This window comes from Choloepus didactylus, chromosome 4 (assembly GCF_015220235.1).
Source record: "Choloepus didactylus isolate mChoDid1 chromosome 4, mChoDid1.pri, whole genome shotgun sequence".
NCBI classification, from domain to species: Eukaryota; Metazoa; Chordata; class Mammalia; order Pilosa; family Megalonychidae; genus Choloepus; species Choloepus didactylus.
This window is the reverse complement of record NC_051310.1, coordinates 5,080,410-5,101,051: the sequence shown is the minus strand read 5'-3', so window position 1 is coordinate 5,101,051 and position 20,642 is coordinate 5,080,410. Positions and strand designations below refer to the sequence as shown.

General features: G+C 49.1%; 1 protein-coding gene across 7 annotated transcripts in view; it reads right to left on the bottom strand.

Annotated features, from left to right (window-relative positions):
- Positions 1–2,735: 2,735 nt before the first annotated feature.
- Positions 2,736–20,642, bottom strand: part of MOK (MOK protein kinase) — an 87,392-nt gene continuing 69,485 nt past the window's right edge. For 5 of the 7 annotated variants that reach the window (XM_037831815.1, XM_037831819.1, XM_037831820.1 and 2 more), the window contains 8 exons: positions 17,981–18,059; positions 17,802–17,850; positions 10,262–10,440; positions 6,507–6,608; positions 5,860–6,033; positions 5,027–5,141; positions 3,330–3,524; positions 2,736–3,244 (listed from right to left, as the gene is read on the bottom strand). In XM_037831815.1, coding sequence (XP_037687743.1) covers positions 3,164–3,244; positions 3,330–3,524; positions 5,027–5,141; positions 5,860–6,033; positions 6,507–6,608; positions 10,262–10,440; positions 17,802–17,850; positions 17,981–18,059 — 974 coding nt within the window. In that variant the 3' untranslated portion in view covers positions 2,736–3,163. Of the gene's footprint in view, positions 3,245–3,329; positions 3,525–5,026; positions 5,142–5,859; positions 6,034–6,506; positions 6,609–10,261; positions 10,441–17,801; positions 17,851–17,980; positions 18,060–18,293; positions 18,299–20,642 lie in introns of those variants that run through there. The other 2 variants (XM_037831822.1, XM_037831816.1) reach the window with 2 other exon arrangements.

Below are 20,642 nucleotides of genomic sequence, written 5' to 3'. Positions count from 1 at the left end.
CCCTGTGCGGGGTCTCGGCCGCTCACCTCGAGGAGTCGTGTCTGTGTTTAAATCACCTTTGGGGCTGCAGTAAAAATAAGAAATGGTTTTTTTTTTTTTTTGCTTTTTGCTGTAAAATTCAATGTAATTAAATCTTAAATATAATATTTACGTATATGCATAGTGTAAAAGAGATTTCCTGGACAAGGAATACCCTTAAGTTCAGCTGCTATAAATAGTGCCTCACCGTTGGCTTTTGCACTGATTTTTTTATACCTTAGGTGGTCAGAAGACAGCTCGTAACTCAGTCATAAAGTTCTTTCTTTCTTTCTTAAATCTGTCACTCAGGAAGAGGGACGCTGCGATCCTAGGTGTGTGAAAGTGGTTTGCACTTGAACAGCTCGGTGCTGACACAACATCACTGTGAAGAGGTGGACGGGCTCATGGCCCCATGCGCGGAGACACCCTTGTGATCTGCGGACATTTGTTTGAAGACTCTTGTTTCCAAGGCAATCAACGCTGCATCACATGTATAAATTATGCAATTCTGCAGTTGGGGGAAAGTGGTTATTTCACTGGTCATTTTCATCACTTACGAGCACTATTTCTAATTCATGAAGAAAGTTGGTATTAAAACTGTTGTTTTTCGTCCGTTAAACCGGCTCGGGCTGTCATGTCATTTCTTTTTAAAATGTCTGTACAGAAGGATCCAGCCTTCGCATGCCACGTTCCGCCAGGCCCAGCTGGAGCCGCTGCCCCTCGCCCACGGCCAGGCGGGTGCGCACAGGGGGCGGCTTCAGCCAAGCACTTTTTCTTCCAGCTAAAAGTCAAGGCGTCCAACTTTTGTCAGGGAAAGGCGCGGACCACCGGTGACACGGCCTCAGGTAAGTGGGGAGCGGCTCGTTGCCCACCCACGGCCTGACACAGCGGAGGGCTAGGAGGGCTACAGCACTGAAGCCAGCCCCCGAGCCTCCCTCGAGCTCCGGTCGTGCCCACACCCACCTGCAGACCCCTCCGTGTCTAGAGCCGCAGCAGAGCGCACAGCTGCAGAGCAGGATGCTTCTCGCTGTCACAGTACCAGGCAGCAGCGCCTCGGAGGCCTCTGTTTGGGAGACTCGAAACCATGAAGTCTCTGAAACACATTTCTCTAAATGATCACATTAAATCTGAGCACATCAGGGTACGTTTTGCATTTTAGGCTAGAAAACATGAGTGTGCTCATTACCTCGGGAGAAGTGCTACCTTTTCATCATTCTCTTGAATGCAGCACGGGATGACGTTAATGTTCCAGAAAAGTCTGCAATGGCCTGCGCCTCAACTTTCTTCGCCTTCCGGGGAGAAGCTGCCCCACCACTGGCTGGGAGGGCTCTGGCTGTTTGCAGAGAGAGCCTCTTGTTTGTCAGGGATGGGGCACTGGGGTGGGGCCTCCCAGGAAAGGAGAGCGACACAAGACATTGGAGCATTTAAATGAGGGGACTGAGCCTTCATGAACACATACACGATGAAAACAGCCTTCATGTTAACATCAAACACTAGCAAATTTTAGACATTTTGACATTTGGTATTTTTGTTGGCTTAGTGACATCACTGGCTTCCAGATGCTGTCACAGAAAACCGGACCCACGAAGGGTAGGGTCAGAGTCAGGGATTAGTGACAGGCTACAAGGAAGCCATGCATTTTTAGAAAACCAGAGTGACCTTTGAAAATCACATCTATAATTCATAATCCACTGACCCTCCAGCCGTCGGTGGACAGTGGACGCGTGACTGACACCCAGAGCCACGTTTTGTGTGTGGAGCTGCAGCCCAGCATGTGCGGCAGCTCTGAGAGTCACACACTCTGTCCATCCCAGCACCCATTGCTCTCAGTGGACTCTGAAATGCAGTTTGCATTTGGCCTTCGTGGCACCAAAGCTGTCAGACATGTCCCAGCTTACAGGCTCACCTGAGCCGAGAACCACCCTATTTTAACGGCTCCATTCAAACAGTCGGCCCCTGGCCAAGCGGTCCAAGATGGCTTCCCAAAGCAACTGCTCATTGCTCCCTGCCCCAGCCCACCCGTGCACCCAGGAGGCTCTGGCAGGTGACAGCGAGGCCAGTCTCAAGGCCGGTCACGCCCTCAGAATCCATGGAAGAAGCTGGAAGTCTGCATGGGTCACTGGTATGATTTGCATGTGTACTTTCCTCATCTCCTGCCTTGTGCGTGTGCACACTCTGGGAGCGCAGTGTGGGGAGCGGGTCTAAGGGAAGCCAGGAGGTAGCCTGGCAGGGAGAACACATGGCCGGTGGCAGGAGCTCCCCCCGCCTTGAGTTTACACACTCCCCGTGGCGCGACCCAGCTGCATGCTGCCCTCTCCCCACTGGACCAGTGCTCCTGGAGAACCGAGACACCCTCCCAGTTTGAATCCTTGGGCTGAGGTGTTTGCTTGGTGCCTCTGCCCTGAGCCAAGCCCATCAGGACCCATGTCCGTCGTGGGCGGCGTCACCAGGCGCGGGCACGGAGCGTGGCTCTGCACCTGCTCCGTGGTCCTCGGGCCGGCACCAAGTAAACTCGCTGAGGGGAGGGCCCTCACAGGCAGGGGGAGAGGGCTTCCGCCTCGGAGTTCTGCGCCGCAGGAGCCGCTTAAAACGTCATCCTGAATGGCTTAAACGATCCCTCCCTCCCGGTTTGTGAAATGAAGCAAAACGAAGCCACATCGATGGCCTAACGCGTGTAAAAGCCTTAAAACAGACAGTAAGGACAAATGTAACTCAGAAACGGTAAAAGGAAACCCTGTCGCAATAGCTTGTTCTTTAATAGAAACCAGGAGCCTCCAGCAGCGTCGTCTGAAGAGGCTGGTACACGAGGGCTGAGCTCACCACCGGAAGGTGCAGCCGCTCACGGAAACCACACCTCGGTGGCACGTGCTGTACATTCTGGTTGATCTGCTACGACTTGTGTAAAAAAATTTCAAAATATTCTCTTCTCCAAATTCTCACGTTATGAAAATGAAGCAAACCGTAGAATGAGGTGGTTTCCAAGTGTCCTGGAACGGAGCTCCTGGGCAGCTCGGGCCTGACTGCCTGGGCACAGTGGGGTCTGCGGGTGCGGGGAGCACGGCGGGGACCCCCACACTCGGGAGCAGAGGGCCCGGGGTGCTGCCGCGTGGTGCCGGGCTCCCTCTCCGCGAGGGTGGGCGCGTGCTCAGTACCCTCCGCCTCTCCTTCCGATCATGGGCAGGCGATACGGTTTCAGGGGGGGCTTCACGTCCTTGGCTGTGTCTGTCTGTTAAAAAGAGACCACGGCCGTTCCGGGAGTGTGGAGACTGGGGTCCCAGGGCCCCCCTCTGAGAAGCGAGTGAGGTGCCTACCTTCCGGCCGACACGCTTCAGGGGCTGTAACAGAGGCTCTCTGCCGTTCGTCCCAGCTCCGAGCACGGACTGCAGCGCCGGGCTGGAGTGCGACGACAGTTTGGTCACTCCTGAGAGCTTGAGTTTGGGCAGTTCCATCCGGCAGGCGCGTCCCCGTTCCCTGGCGTGGCCCTCCTCTGGCTGCAGGGGCTGTTTCTTAAAACAAAACAAAGGTCAGAATGTAAAACGGCTTCCCCTTTATGGAAATTAGGAAAAACAAGAGGCTCTCCTGTGCTACTCTTGGGTAATACAACTTCCTGGCCATGGGGTGTGCCCAGGTGAGCCGTCCGAAGTCCAGGTGGTCAATGGCTGCAGCCCACTGCCACCCTGCAGGCTCCCAGGGGGACCCGCACTTCTCACACACCCACCCTGGTCAACAGCTCTGTCCTCTGCCAGGCCCCACATGCCAGCAGGCACTGAGAGGCCCCGGCTCAATGGGTGACAGGTGGGCACAGGCGAGAGGGGCCTGCAGGGCTCAAAGGGACTCAGGGCCCCGGGGTTGCAAGCTCAGGCCCTTCAGGCCCGATCTGCCCACCTCCTGTTTCTGTACGACTCCTGAGCTGTGGATCATTTCTACAGTTTCTAACAGCTAGAAAAATACTTTGTGACACATGAAAATTATGGGAAATTCAAATTTCAGTGTCTACAAATAAAGTTTTATTGGAACACAGACCATCATTCCCTGATTATCATCTGGGGCTTCTTGGTGCTGCGGCAGCAGAGCTGAGGGTCCTGATGGAGACCTATGGCCTGCGAAGCCTGAATACTACCTGGCCCTTACTGACAAAATGGGCCAACCCCGATCTACCGAAGGTGGGGGGCCAGCTAGGAGTGATGTCATCAAGCGGGAACGGGTCCTCTGGCTGCTGGGTTGAGAAGAGAACCCGGGGGCAGGGGGCAAGTTTAGGGGGAGAGGTCCGGTGATTGGGTTTGAACAAGTCTGCCTTTTAGACATCCAGTGGAGTGGCCAAGTAGGTGGCTGGGAATGAGAATCTGGATTTCTGGAAAGCAGCCTGGCAGGGAGAAACATCTGGGTCCTCAGCTCCCAGCACACAGTAAGCCGTGAATTACTGCCGACAGGAACGGATGTGGGGGTGACTGGAGACATCAGTGGCAAAGGGCAGTTACCCAACTGGAGCAGGGCACAGCCCAGAGCTTGGCCCCAGGTGGCCTGAACAGACGCAGCTGGGGCACAGTGTCCAGACTAAGCGAGGGAGCGGAAAGCAGAGGTGACTCTATCACCAAATGAAGGTCTCATTTCTAACCCCAGCACTGTGACACCATCTCTGCTGGACTGGACGGGACCTGCCTCTGGTCACTGTGCTCGGGATGGGCTTGGAGGGTGAGCTCAGCCTGGAGCGCAAGGGCCTGGTGACAAGTCACTTGCTCCCTGGGTGGTGCGGGCAAGTTGTTTGGTTTCTCCCAGCCTCCTGCTGGGTTGGTCTCCACCTGGCATGTGCGGCCTGACCCAAGAAACTGTGAACAACTCCACGCCCCTCTTCTGGGCCTGGCTACGTGGGGCGTGTCACCAGTCCCTAGCCGGTGGGCAACTCGAGCTGGGTCTCGCCAGCCTTTTGGGATGGGGGTGGGTGTGGCCTGCACGGCTCTCCCAGGCCCGGCTCGGCGGCCAGTTCCAGCAACCTGATCTCACTCGGTACCTGCTTCCTGCCTCCCTTCGAAACGTGCCGGGTGGTACGGATCCACGCTGGGACCACGGGGTGCTCAGGAGAGGCGGTTCTTCTGCGGCCAGCCAGGGCCTGCTTCTCAGCTGCCCTGCAGGGAAGGAAAAGACAAGGGGCACCCTCACTGAGAACGCAGGGCCGAGCCACCTGCTCTTTGCTTTTCTGGTCTCCAAATCCGTCTATTATCTGACTTGTCACTAGCTCTCCTTTTCCACGTGAACTGTTATGAGGAGCCCTTTCCCCTTTTCCGTCCCAGCCTCATGGCAAACTCACGCAGGGCAGATGTCCTGCTGTGTCCCCGAGGGGAACTGTGCGGCCTGCTGCCCGCCCGGTCCCTTCCACGGTCACAGACATGGGAGCGGGCCGAGGTCTCCGATTAGACAGGCTCGGGGCGGGCACTCTCGTGTCTGCATTTGGGCCCAGTCCACACAAACACCAGCGAATCGGAAGGTCCTTCCAGGGCAGGGTGCACCCTCTGCTCCCCACAACCCCGAAGGGTGTATCCTTCACCCAGGCAGCACAGCGTCTCTCCCCCAGGGCTCAGTGATGACAGCTTTGGCACCACCACCCCCCCCCGCAGCCTGCGAGCCCCTGTACCCTCTGACGTGGCACCGCTGGCAGCTTCACTTGGTGGAACACGTCCCTGAAAACAGCCCGGCACACTTTCTAAGCTGCACCGACGAGTCTGTTTTTACCCAAATTCAAGGGAGAACTGTTCCAGGGAACCAGGGACCCCCGGAGCTTGCCCACGTGCCGCTGCGGGTCTCCCCGGGGTCTCTTACCCACCCCCCAAGTTCTGATGCGCCCACCTCTGCTCTCGGAAGAAGGGGTGCTGCAGGGCCTGGTGGGCGCTGATCCTCTCGTCAGGGTCGTAGGCCACCATCGCACAGAGGAGGGAGAGGCAGTGCGGGGACAGATTGGCTGTCAGGAGAGATATTCCTGATCCCTTTTTAAAAGGAAAATCAAAACTCATAGCTCTCGACCTGTATTGAAAGCCCAACGATAATAAACAATACGCCATTACTCAGAGCGTGGCCGCTGGTCACCACGTCTCTGGTGGCATCCCCCGCCCTGGGGGAGACGGTTCCTGATCTAAAGAGCGCTGAGACCTATTATGCTACGAGGGTAACTAACTACCTGTCCTAGAACAGAGTGACACCGCTTTCCGGGTGAAAAGAATGAAGTTAAAAAAAAAAAACAAAAAAAACCGGAAAGGGCCGCAGAGCCCTGCCCTTCCCTGCCGTTCCCGGGAGGCAGCGGCCTGTTGCTGCCCCCCCCCCCCCGGGCCCCTCGGCCCCTCGCCGCCCCCCTGGTCTGGATGCGGGCTGCAATGGGGGGTCCCTGGGGAACAGAACCCCTCCGAAGGCTCAGGGCACTAAGGGTGGCCGGGGCGGGGGCTGGGGGCGCCAGGGGCTGCACGGGGGAGGGGGGCGCCGGCGGGGCGCACCTCACTCACTGTTTGAACTTGGCGAGGGTCTTCTGCGCAGGCGTGCCCACCACGTCGTGGATCCTGGAGATCTGGTCCAGTTCGTTGGCCCCAGGGAAGAGGGGCTCCAGGCTGGGGGCCGAGAAGGCGGCGCTGAGGGGGCGGCGGGGGCGTGGTCCGGGGCTGCCCTCCCTCTGCGCCCCCTGCCCAGCATCGCCCCGCCCTCGGCACCCTCTCCCAGGGCTGCGCACCCGCCCTCCCTCCGCACCCTCTCGGAGGGGCTCAGCCGGCTGGAGGTCCACGTGCAGGGAAGAGAGCCCCGCCCACCCACAGCGGGCCCCGCCCCCACCGCCCAGGCCCCGCCCACCCACAGCGGGCCCCGCCCCACCCCCCGCCAGCGCCCCCGGCCCCTTCCTCGCAGAGCCTCAGGGACTCCAGCCCCTCCCGAGGCCGAGGCCCCGCCCGGCTCCCCCGCCCCTGGGCTCCCTCCCGCTCCCTCCGCTTTCGCCCTCGCTCGCCGCCTGAAGCGCAGAACAGGACCCCTCGCCCTGCGGCTGCTCCGTCCCCCGCAGCTGCCGTCTCCCCAGTTCCCCGCCCTCCGCGCGCTCCCCGCAAGCCCGGTGCCGCCTCGCCACCTCGCACGGGAGGAAGCGATCCCGGAGGCAGGGCCTGGCCCCAACCTGCCCCAGCCCGCGCCCCTCCCCTGGGGCCCTCGGAAGGCCGGGGTCGCCCACCGAGCCCCTCCCCCAGCTCCCGAGCTCCACTCGGGTCGCCCCGCCTGTTCCCCACCTCCCCTCCCTGGAGTCTCCTGCGAAGCCCCGCACTCCGTCCCCAGGGAGTCACGCAGCTGGGGACCCGCAGCTTTCAGTCTCTCCTCCCTCCCTCTGCGTTCAGACGGCGCCAGGTCCCTCGGCCACCTCTCTGCCCGCCTCCTCCATGTGGCTGCAGGCAGGCGCCTGAGAGCCCCCATGGCCGGCCCCAAGTGCAGCCACGGGGGTGGGGGGCTGAGGGCCCCTCCAGCATCACCAACGGGTAGCTCCGCGGCTGTGGGGGCCAAGGCCACGGACTCCGCTGACTTTTTAAGAGAAGCCAGAAATTAAGATTGTTCTGTGAATTCTAATTTCATCAGTTGGTTGAAATAACAAAACAACAACCAGACACTGCAGGGCAAGCAAGACACAACTGTGGCCCAGACAGCCCAAAGGCCACCCCTCGGCCCTCTGGCTGGCGAGTTTCTTAGCCTTTCCGCAAACCCTTCTTGGGGACCGTCCCCCATGATGGCAGCAGTGAGCCTCACTTGGGGGCATCAGCATTTCTAAAGCGAACTTTTCTGTAGCACCAAATGGTACCGTGAGGTACTGAGAATAAGGACAGGAAGCCAGAGCAGAGGGAAATTTTCTTTTTCTGGATCATAAGTTGAAGTGCTCTGATTTCAGTCTATTTTATCGAGACAGCCACTTAGTACTCGCATTTTTCCTGCCCACTAGTGACCCCCATGTGACACAGCTCAGCTCCTCTGGGCACCGAGGGAGTTCACTGCAGATGACATCCCCAGGCCAGCACTCTGCTTGGGGCTTCAAAGCTGAAAGATCTGCAGTCAACTCACAGACACACCGTGTCTGTCTGTCTCAACCCAGTCAGTCATTCACCAAACCTCCAAAACCACTGAGCACAGAGCACCGGAGCTAACTCCCTCCTTCAAAACTCTTTTACTAGGAAGACATTAAGTATCCGCCCCTTTTATCTCCAGGCCTGAAGCGTAGAAAATTTATTTTTACTATTATATTCATTCTAACAAAATTCTACTACAAAAAATAATTTGAAGCTTAATCTCCAGTGACATTTCATTATATTGGTATTCTTTAATCTTTTAAGATACTTGAATCTATGTCCGTGTTTGCATGGATCTACTTCTGGATGTTTTGTTCTGTTCCACTGATCTACAGATCTTTCTCTGACAATACTACACTGTCTTAGTTAACCTACCTCTACTGTAAGTCTTAAAATGGGTAGAGTGCAATACTAGTGGTCAGTAAGAGGGAGGCATAAAGGGTATGGGATGTTTGGGTCTTCTTTTATCTTTTTCTTTCTTTTTCTGGAGTAATGCAAATGTTGTGAAAATGATCATGGTGATGAATCCACAAATCTATGATGATGCTGTGAACCATTAATCAGCTGTATGCTCTGGATGGATTGATGGGGTGTGAGTATATCTGAATAAAAGTTCAAAAAAAAAAAAGATACTCAAACCGAGTGAACAGGGACAGACCGTCCGAGAGGCTCTGGAATCACATGGGATCACGTGGGTCGCGGCCAGCAAAGACTTGATTCCCTGCCCGGGGAGCAGGTCTCCTTTGGGAAATGAGCCACCAAGACGCATGGGGCCCACCAGGAAAACCCCGGCCGGTACGAAGAGCGCGTGATCGGGAGCCGGCGGCCCCCCCTGCTGGGGCCTCTCCAGCCTGCATGACCACAGGCCCCCGGGGCCTTTGCTGAGGGACAAGACGCAGACCCACTGCCGGGACCTGCACCCCCCCAGCGTCTCCACAGTGAAATGGGGACTCTCCCAATAACGGTGACAAACTGCCACCTTAGAGAGCTTCACGTCTCCCAGCAGCTTTTGCTGACAAACTCAGGTCAGGTCAGGTCAAGTGAATGAATTCTAAGAAAGCGTTTGGTTTTCAGAGTTTTAGTAAGTTTTGCAATTAAGGAAAAAATGTTTTAGATGCCTATAGATAAATTCAATTCGTATTACATGCCACAAATTTAGCTTCTATTCAAGCAAAGAGCAATATTTTGTGCCCAAAGGACAGAAAAGGAAATGGGGAGTGGGCAAAACCAGCTCTGAGGTGGGGGAATAAATGTGACTGTAAAGCACAGCTGGCTCTAACAACTGAGTCATCTCAGGGCAGACTCGAAGCCCTCGGCCATCATGCTCTTAACACAGGCGTCCTTCAAGAGCCCTTCCAAATTAATTCAAGGGTCAAGTTTTAGCAGATGATGAAGAATCGTCTGCTGGCACTTTTAGGTTCACTTACACTGCCACTCAGCTTTCTAACTCTGTAATGGAGCCAGGTAGCAACGTGAGTGATCTAGAAGCTAAAGAGGACGGGTCCTGAAGGTCCCCTCCCTCCACACTGACAGCGGTCCGTCGGGCAGTATGGGGGGACCCTGGGGGCCCTGCACACACAGTCGCCACACACTGACGCGGTGGCCTCCAGACGGTCACTAAGTGGCACCCTCCTGAGAGTCCACTTCTGCCCACACCCTCCAGAGGCTCCTCTGACTCGACGCCCCGCTCACCTCGAGTGGGACAGTCCCCTGCTCTTCTTCCCTGTGTCTCATCACACCGGGGGCTGGCAGCCCTCTCCCAGGGGGCCACCTGCTCACCCCTTCCCACGGCAGGCCCCAGACAGCAGTGGCGGGTGTCTCACCTGCTCCTGGACACTGGCCCCTACGCCCCTTCACTTCCCAGCCCCTTCACAGCCAAACTAGGGGCCTCAGGGAGGGGTGGGGTGTGATGCGGGAAAAAGTAACTGATGATGCACAATTACCCCGGAAAAAGCCAGGAATGGTATTTGATGAAAAATAAAATGAAAGCCTAGTAAATTTTCTGTTAAATGATAATTAAAAATTAAAACAAACCAACCGAGAATGACTTTAAAACATAAAACATAAAGGAACCAACGGGTAGGAGCCATTCAAACCAGGCGAGCCCCCCTGCCAGGCGTAACTCCACCTGCGGCCCGAGGACACCTGGGACGGGGGCACAGCCACCACCCTACCTTGCAATCTCGTAGAACACGCAGCCCGCGCTCCACAGGTCCATCTTGTAGCTGTAGTGGCCGTCGGTGAGGAGGCATTCGGGGGCCCGGTACCAGCGGGTGGAGATGTATTCGGTATACGGCTGCTGGGAATAGACGCTTCTGCAGGAGCCGAAGTCCCCCAATTTCAGGACATCCTGCTGCAAGGGGGGAGACAAGAGAGCAAACAGCATCTCCTCATCTAGCTTGATAAATACTAATGGTGTCAAATATTTATGCACCTAGGTGTGGTGATTTGGAGCTGTTATGTACCCCAGAAAAGGCCACGTTCTTTTAATCCATTCATGTGGGTACAGACCTATAGTGGGTGGGACCTTTTGATTAGGTTATTTCAATTGAGATGTGACCTACCCCATTGTACTGGTTTGTATATATTATGTCCCCCAGAAAAAGCCATGTTCTTCGATGCAATCTTGTGGGGGCAGATGTATCTGTGTTGATTAAGTTGGAACCTTTGGATTAGGTTGTTTCCATGGAGATGTGACCCACCCAACTGTGGGTGATAACTCTAATTAGATAATTTCCATGGAAGTGTGGCCCCGCCCATTCAGCATAGGCCTTGATTAGTTCACTGGAGCACTATGTAAGCTCAGACAGAAGGAGCTAGGAGGAGCTGCAGCTGAGAGACACATTTTGAAGACAGCTGTTGGAAGCTGACACTGACATTTTGTAGAAAGCCATTTTGAAACCAGAACTCTGGAGCAGACACCAACAACGTACCTTCCCAGCTAACAGAGGTCTTCCGGACGCCACTGGCCATACTTCAGTGAAGAAGCCCTATTGTTGATGCCTTACCTTGGACACTTTATGGCCTTAAGACTGTAACCCTGTAACCAAATAAACCCCCTTTATAAAAGCCAATCCATTTCTGGTGTTTTGCAGAATGGCAGCATTAGCAAACCGGAACACCCATTAAAGTGGGTCTTAATCCTCTTACTCAAGTCCTTTATGAGAGAACGAAACACACAGAGAAGCAGAGAGATGAAATTCAGAGAAGCACCGAGAGAAGCTGGGAGATGGAGCAGCCAGAAGCTGAAGCAACGAACCCAGGAGAGAAGGACCAGTACCCGTCACCATGTGCCTTGCTGTTCCAGTTCGCTAGAGCTGTTGTTATGCAAAATACAAGAAATGGATTGGCTCTTACAAAGGGGATTTATCATGTTACAAATGTACAGTTCTAAGGCCATAAAAGTGTCCAAATTAATGCATCAACAAGAAGATACCTCCTCTGAAGAAAGGCCTATAGCGTCTGGAACACCTCTGTCAGCTGGGAAGGCACGTGGCTGGCATCTGCTGATCCTTTGCTCCCGGGTTGTGGTTTCAAAATGGCTTTCTCCAAAATGCCTCTGGGCTTCTGTCCCTCTTAGCTTCTCTCAGCTCTCTGCTTGATTCTCCCATGGTGTTTCTAAGTGTCTGGGAATCCTCTCTTAGCTTTTCTGGAGCAAACTCTGGGCTTTGTCTCTTAGCTTAGCATCTAAAAACACCCTCTGTCTGTGTCTCCCAGTGTCTCCAAGCATCTGGGTCTGTGTTGGCTCTGAGCTTCTGCCAGGGGCAAATTCTGGATTACATACCTTAGCTTCTCTCCAAAATGTCTCTCTCAGCTTCTCTGAGTCCTTATCCCCATGAGCTGTCTTAAAGTACTCCAGAGATGTAATCAAGACCCACCCTGAATGGGTGGAATCCACACCTCCATGGATATGATCTAATCAAAAGGTCTCACCCACAGTTGGGTGGGCCACATCTTCATGGAAACATTCAATCAAAAGTTTCAACCCTAATCAAAAGACTAATAAGTCTGCCCCCACAAAACTACATTAAGGAACATGGCTTTTCTGGGGGCATAATATATCCAAACCAGTACACCTGCTATCTGACAGAAGAGCCCAAGCTTGCCAGTAACTGGTCTTCAGAAAAGGAATCATCCTGTTGCTGCCTTAAATGGGACATTTTCATGGCCTTGGAGCTATAAACTTGTAAGCTAATAAATCCCCATTTTGGGTGTTCTTTTTTATTTTTATTTTTTTCTTTATTTTGGAATAATGAAAATGTTCTAAAATTGACTGTGGCGATGAATGCACAATTATATGATTATACTATGAGCCACTGATTGTACACTTTGGATGGATTATATGGTATGTAAATATATCTAAATAAAACTGCATTTTAAAAAGTGAGGGAGCATTTAAAATTTTCTCAAACAAATGCTGAGAGAATTTGTTAATAAGAGACCCACTCTGCAAGAAATACTAAAGGGAGTTCTGTAAGGTGAAAAAAAAAAAAAAAAAACAGAAGAGAGAGGTCTGGAGAAGGGCATAGAACTATAGAGTATTAATAAGAGCTACTTAAAGGATAAAAACAGAGACAGAAAAAAATAGATCTGACAAATAAAAACCAAAAGATAAGACAGTTGAATCAAGAACTGCTTTTACAGTAACAACTTTGCTGACAGATTAAACTCCCCAATTAAAAGATACTGATTGGAAGAATGGGTTAAAAAAACATGATCCATCTATATGCTGTTTACAAGTTGTAACCAAAAGAAAGCAGGGGGAGCTATACTAATATCAGCCAAAATAAACTTTGAATGCAAAGATGCCATAAGAGACCAAGAAGGACACTATATATTAATAAAAGGGACAATTCACCAAGAAGAAACAACAATCATAAATGTTTCTGCACCCAATCAAGGAGCTCAAAGGACACGAGACAAACACTGGCTAAAACTAAGGGAGCAACAGACACGTCTACAGTAACAGTGGGAGACATCTGTACACCACTCTCTTCTATAGACAGAACAACCACAGAGAGGACCAATAAGGAAACAGCCTAAATCACGTGATAAATGAACTAGACCTAACAGACACATATAGACCGCTGCCTCCCAGAACACCAGGATATGCATTCTTTTCTAGTGCTCATGGAATGTTCTCCAGGATAGATCATATGCTGGGGCACAAACAGTCTGAATAAATTTAAAAAGATCGAAATTATTCAAAGGACTTTCTATGACCATAATGGAATAAAGCTGGAAATCAATAACCACTAAAGAACCAGAACTTTCACAAATACATGGAGTTTAAACAACACACTCTTAAACAATCAGTGGGTCAAAGAAGAAATTGCACAAGAAATCAGCAAATATTTGGAGACGAGTGAAAACAAGAATACAACATATCAAAACCTATGGGATGCAGCAAAGGTGGTGCTGAGAGGGAAATTTATAGTGTTAAACACCTAAATTATAAAGGAAGAAAGAGCAAAAACATCCTAAAAAAGAGGAATGAAGTGGCAGGGCTTAAACTTCCCAACTTTAAAGTTTATTATAGAGCCACAGTGGTCAAAACAGCATGGTATTGTCACAAAGATAGACATATTGACCAATGGAATCGAATTGAGTTTGGAAATAGACCCTCAGATCTACAGTCAATTGATTTTTGACAAGGTCCCCAAATCTACTGAACTGGCACAGAAGAGTCTCTTCAATAAATGGTGCTAGAAGAATTGGATATCCATATCTAAAGGAATGAGAGAGGATCCCTACCTCACACCCTATACAAAAATTAACTCAAAGTGGATCAAAGACTTAAATATAAGAGCTAGTACCATAAAACTCCTAGAAAAAAATATAGGGAAACATCTTCAAGATCTAGTGATAGGAGGTAGCGTCTTAGACCTTACACCCAAAGCACAAGCAATGAAAGAAAACATAAATGGGACCTCCTCAAGATTGGATACTTCTGTGTGTCAAAGGACTTTGTTTAAAAGGTAAAAAGGCAGTCAACTCAATAGGAGAGAATATTTGAAAACCATATATGCTGGTTTGGATTTATTATGTCCCCCAAAATGACATGTTCTTTGCTGCAATCTTGTGGGGGAAGATGTATTAGTGTTGATTAGATTGGAATTCTGGGAGTGTTTCCAGGGAGATGTGACTCTGTCAACTGTGAGTGAAATGACTGGATAATTTCCATGGAGGTATTGCCCCACCCATTCAGGGTGGGTCTTAATTGGATCACTGGAGTACTTTAAAAAGAGCGACAGAGGCCCAGATGCTTGCTGCAGATGGGAGACAGTTTGAAGACAGCCATTGAAAGCAGACTTCTGCTCTGGAGAAGCTAAGAGAGGACAAACGTCCCAAGAGCAACTAAGAGTGACATTTTGAAGAGCAGCTGCAGCTAAGAGGACAAAATGCCCCAAGAGCAACACTTTGGAGAATGCCATTTTGAAACGCCACCTGGGAGCAAGAAGACGCCAGCCACGTGCCTTCTGAGCTAACAGAGGTTTTCCAGATGCCAGTGGCTTTTTTCTCCAGTGAAAGTACCCTATTGTTGTTGCCTTGCCTTGGACACTTTATGGCCAAATAAACTCCCTTTATAAAAGCCAATGCATTTCTGCTATTTTGCATCCTGGCAGCATTAGCAAACCGGAACACCATATATCTGATAAAAGACTGATATCCTACATATATAAAGAAATCCTACAACTCAACAACAAAAGCACAAAAAACCCAATTATAAAATGGGCAAAAGATATGAATAGACATTTTTCCAAAGGGGAAATACAAATGGCTAAAAAGCACAAGAAAAGAGGTTCACCTTCATTAGCCATTAGAGAAATGCAAATCAAAACCACGAGATATCACCTCACAATTATAAGAATGGCTGCTATAAAACAAACAGGAAACTACAAATATTGGAGAGGATAAGAAGAAATTGGAACACTTATTCAATGCTGGTGGGAATGTAAAATGGTACGGCCACTGTGGAAGACAGTTTGGAGGTTCTTCAGAAAACTAGATATTGAGTTACCCTACAATCCAGCAAATCCACTTCTCGCTATATACCCAAAAGATCTGAAAGCAGTGACATGAACAGACATCCGCTCAACAGTGTTCATAGTGACATATTCACAATTGCCGAAGGATGGCAACAATTCAAGTGTCCATCAACAGATGCAGGGAGAAACAAAATGTAGTATATAAATATGATGGATACTATGCAGCAGTAAGAAGGAATGGTGTCCTGAAGCATGCGACAACATGGATGAAACTTGAGGACATAATGCTGAGTGAAATAAGCCAGACACAAAATGATAGGTATTGTATGATTTCACTAGTATGAACCACCTACAAAATATAAACCCAGAGTCTTAAAATGTAGAATATAGGGGACCTAGAGATAGGCAGAAGCTAGAGAAGGGGTAGTGGTTACCTATTTTGTACAGAATTGTTAACAAGATTGAACTTAAATGTTTGAGAATGGATAAAGGTGATGGCTGCTCATTCTTGGTATTATAAGAAACAGTAACGTATTGTAAGTGAATTTGATTGAAAGTGGTTGTTTAAAGTCATGCACGTAAATAAGTTTTTGCATGAACCACTACAAATGTAAAAAAAAATAACACAAGGATATATGGGAAAAAACATAACTACTGCAAACTATGAACTATAGGTAACAGTAATATTTTAATATTCACTCATCAACAGTAAAAAATGTACCACACCCAAAACTATGGGACAACAATAGGGGGGGATAAGGGGTAGGGAAGGATTTGGGTTTTATTATTTTAATTCTTATTTCTGTTCTGCAGTAATGAAAATATTCTAAAATCAATCATGGGGATGTATGCACAACTATGTGATGATACTATGAGGCAGTGATTACATATTTTGGATGATTTGTGTGGGGTATGAATATATCTCAATAAAGTTGGAAAAAAATGCTTAAAAACATATAAATACATAATCACGTTACATGAAATATAAGTAGCCTCTGACAGATGAGGAAGTAGTGCTTCTACTCAGCGGAACGTGTTTACAAAGTTGTTGGCTCTCTACGTTTTACATGTATTTCCAAATGTCTAGAGGTGTGGAAAAATCTCAATCCCTGGTGTAACCCTACAGATGACTCACACAATGACAGTAGGTTCTACTACAGCTCCAACAGGCCCGGGCCCTGGGCTCTGCTCGCAGACTGTTCTCAGTCTGGGGAGGGGGTGCAGGGCCCAGACCCACACTGCAACAGGCCCTTCCTCCATCAGACAGTTGCAGGGGAAACAAGTTTCAGGATATTTTCTAAGGTAGGACTTTTCTGCATTTTCTTTACCCCTCACATTTCAAAGCAACCAAATGTAGGCCTTAAGTGAACAGAGCTTATTAAAGGGCCTGACGCAACCCGACCCCTAACGGGTGGAGACAGTGGACGCTAAGAAAGGTCCAGAAGCCTGGGAAGATTCTCCCTCGGCCCGGCAGCGGGTGCTTGACCCTGGGCCACACGGGTGTGCACGCGTCCCGTCACTTGTCCTCAAAACTACCCCACGAGGAAGGGAGAATGATCATTCCCACGTTCAGAGGCTGGGCAGTGCGCCCATGTTTGCAGAGCAGGCGATGCCAGTGCTGGCGGAAGCCCGGGCCTGCAGGTGCACACCTGACCTCACAGCGGCTGCACGGACCTGCCCCGGCACCACCTGGCTCTTCCAGCTGCACCACGGCTGTAGGACATGAACCTGTCAGCACTGTCATTTCTCCAGCCCAAATATCTAAAAGGCTATCCAACATAAAACCAATTACATTTCCTGAATACTCGGAAATCAAGACATTTTATTTTCTCCAGTGTAAAAATGACAGACTTCCACTCCCAGCCAAGATGGAGTAACAGTGACTGGCTTGGCCCTCCCGCCTCAAACAACCAGAAAAAAGACAAACTGCATGAAGCCATGGTTTTGAGACACTGGGCATCGGGCAGTGCAGGACAGTGGTCCCTGCAATGAGGCAGGGCAGGTGAGCCCTGCGGTGGGCCCAGCTTCAGGCCTCCAGAGAAATCCAAGACCAAGACTCAGGGCAGTGAAGCCTGAGGGGCCTGGCTGTGTCCCTGTGGTGGGGTCCGGGGAGACCAAGGGGACAGGGTTCTCCTGAGAGGAGAAAGCTGCCCGGAGACAGAGCCCCAGAGGTCTGCAGAGGTTCCCCAAGTCCTGAGCCGAGTGCAGATCAGTGCATGCCTGGGAAGGAAGTACAGAGGCCTGAAAAGAACCCAAAGGGCTGGCAGCACCAGCGCCCGAGCCACACCGGGCAGGTCACCACCTGGGGGTGGGGAGGGGGGCGCTGCAGGGAGGCCCCAGGCAGCTGTCGGATGTGGGTGATGATGGTTCCTGAGTGTGATCACGTGGCAAAACCCATCAACTGTGCACATTAGGTAGGTGCCGTTTAAGGAGCTTTGGAGGAGGCTCAAATTCTGTCTCCATCACTTTTACATTTGGATCTTTCAGAATGACTATTTGAATGGCATTTATTTCGACCATAGAGTAGGAAGGGCACCTAAGATTATGTTCTTCCAGATGACTGTTCCATCGTGTAAATGGCATTTCTTTAAGACGACACTCTTCCACACCGGAAACCACAGCAAACGTGGTAGCCAGCTAACAGGAGGTGACAGTTCAAATCATCTGAGTAGGGTTAATGTTCTACTTCTATTGTGATGACAGTTTTTCATGTAAAAGTTCTTACCTTTATTAATATATTTTCTGGCTTTACATCTCTGTGAAAGATTCCATTTCTGCATTCAATACAAAAGGAAGGATAGAATTAATCCTACCTCATTAATTCAAATTCTTTGACACTGTACTTTTAAATAAATGCTAATGCGTTTTATTAACACACGAGCTGCCAAACCTCCAGGCGCGTACCTGTGCATGTGATCCAGGGACTTACAAAGCTGGTACATATAGTGCATAATTTTTCTTTCTGATAATGGGTGTCTTCTCCCTGTGCAATTCAAGAAATAGGCAGAGATAATTACAATGGTACATATCCTTTGGGGAAATCTAAAATACAATGCATATTTATTTAATGCTGCATGAAAATCCAACTTCCTCCATTAAAAAAAAACAAAAAAACAAACCTGAAGTAGTTCTAGGAAATACTGAGTGTACCTACAAAATATACCATTTAAAATTCCAGATACTGGCAGGATTTCATGCAAAATCACCTCGTACGCACCGTGATTTCCGTGAGCACAGCACTAAGCTACAACCGCACCAGGCACACGTTGATCCCAACGAGAGCAGAGCGGCAGGCGAGCCCTCCCGGGCTCTCCCTCCAAACCGTGCTGATGAAGGAAACACCATCGGGGTTCTCCTAGGCTCCTTGTCAGTTCTGAAATTTCCACTTTATAGACAGGTTGATCACAGTTCAACGGAAATACATCTTTAATCCAAGCAGGCCGCCGACTCCTCTGAAGGCCTGTGAACGACAGACCCGCGCTCCTCTCCCACGGCGGCCGAGACCTCTCAGTGCCTGTTGACCCGACCACGGGGTGCGTCTACCCGGCAGCGCCTGCAGTGCCCGCGCAGCCACCACGCCATTCCACCCTGTGAGCTACAACTTCCTTTCTCCAGCTTTTTCTTTTTTTTTTTTAATTAGAGAAGTTGTGGGTTTACAGAGCAATCATGCATAAAATACAGAACTCCCATATACTATACTACCTTATCATTAACCCCTTGCATTGGTGTGGTACATGTTACAACTGATGAAAGCACATTTTTATAATTGTTCTATTAACTATAGTCCATGGTTTGACTAGGGTTCACTGTTTGTGTAGTGCAGTTCCATGGCAGCTTTTAAATTTATTAACAGTTTTATTAAGACAGGCATCATTCACATATCAGAAAATTCACCCATGTAAGTGCATAATTCAGTGGTTTTTAGTACTTCCACAATCACCTGGTGTGACGTCTTTAAAATCACCAAGTGTATGTTTATGTGTAAACATCACTTGTCAACTTTAAAACATTTGCATAAACCAAAAAAGAAACCCTTCCCCTTTAGCTATTATTTCTGTAACCCTCATTCCCCCACCCCTAAATAACCACTGATCTATTTTCTCTATATACAGATTTACCTCTTCTGGACATTTCATATAAATGGAATCATATAATATGTGGTCTTTTGTGACCTAGAAAAGATAAGTTTTCTAGGTTCATCCATGCGGTAGCCTGTATCAGAACTTCATTCCTTTTTATAGCCAAATAATATTCCATTGTATGGATATGCCACATTTTGTTTACCTATTCATTCATCTGTTGATTGACATTTGGGTTGTTTCCCCCTTTTGACTATTCTAAATAAAGCTTCCATAAACATATTTGTGTAACAAAGTTTCTGCGTGGACCTATGTTTTTATTTCTCTTGGGTAGATCCCTAGAAGTGGCGTTTCTGGGTGATGTGGTAATTCTATGCTTACACGTTTGAGGAACTGCCAGCATGTTTCCCAAACTGGCTGCACCATTTTATATGCCCATCAGCAGCAGCACATGAGGGTTCCAGTTCTCCACACCCTCAACAACACCTGTTATTATCTTTTGGATTACAGCCATCCCAGAGTAGATGTGAAGTGGTACTTAATGGTGTGTTGATGTGCTTTTCCCAAATGACTAAAGGATGTTAAGCATCTATGTGTTTTTGGCCATTTATTGCTAGTGCTTTTGATGTGATAACTAAGAATCCATTAATCCATCACCAAACTCGGGGTCATACAGAATTACCCCTATGTTTTCTTCTAACATTTAGGTCTCCAATCCATCTTGAGTTCCTTTACGTATATGGTGTGAGATAAGCATTCGACTTGATTCTTCTGGATGTGGCTATTCAGCTGAACCAGTGCTATTTGTTGAAAAGACTCTTCTTTTCCCACTGAATGGTCTCAGTACCCTTATTGAATTTCAGCTGACCATAGACACACGGGTTTATTTCCAGCCTTTCAATCCCATTCCACTGATTTATATGCCTTTCCTTATGCCAACACCACATTTGCATCATTACTGCTTAGTAATATGTTTTGAAATTTTAAAATTTTAGTCCTTCAACCTTCCTCTTCTTCAATATTATTTTAGCTATTCTGGGTCCCTTGAGATTCCCTGTGAATTTTAGATTCAGCTTATCAATTTCTTCAAAGACGCCAGGTGGGATTTTGAGAGGGATTGCATTGATCCTGAAGATCAATTTGAGTACTGCCATCTAAACAATATTATGTCTTCTCATACATGAACATAGAATGTTTTCCCATTTAAATAGGTCTTCTTTAATTTCTTTCAATAATATCTATAGTTTTCAGGGTGTAAATTTTACATCTCTATTAAATTTATTCCTCAGTATTTTATTCTTTTGGGATGCTATTGTAAATGGAATTTTTTAATTTCATTTTCAGATTGCTTAAAGTATATAGAAATACAATTAACTTTTGTATATTCTTGTATTTTAAAACCTTGCTGAACTCATTTATTTGTTCTAATAGTTGTTTAGTGAAATAGTTAGGATTTTCTATACATAAAATAATGTCATCTGCAAACA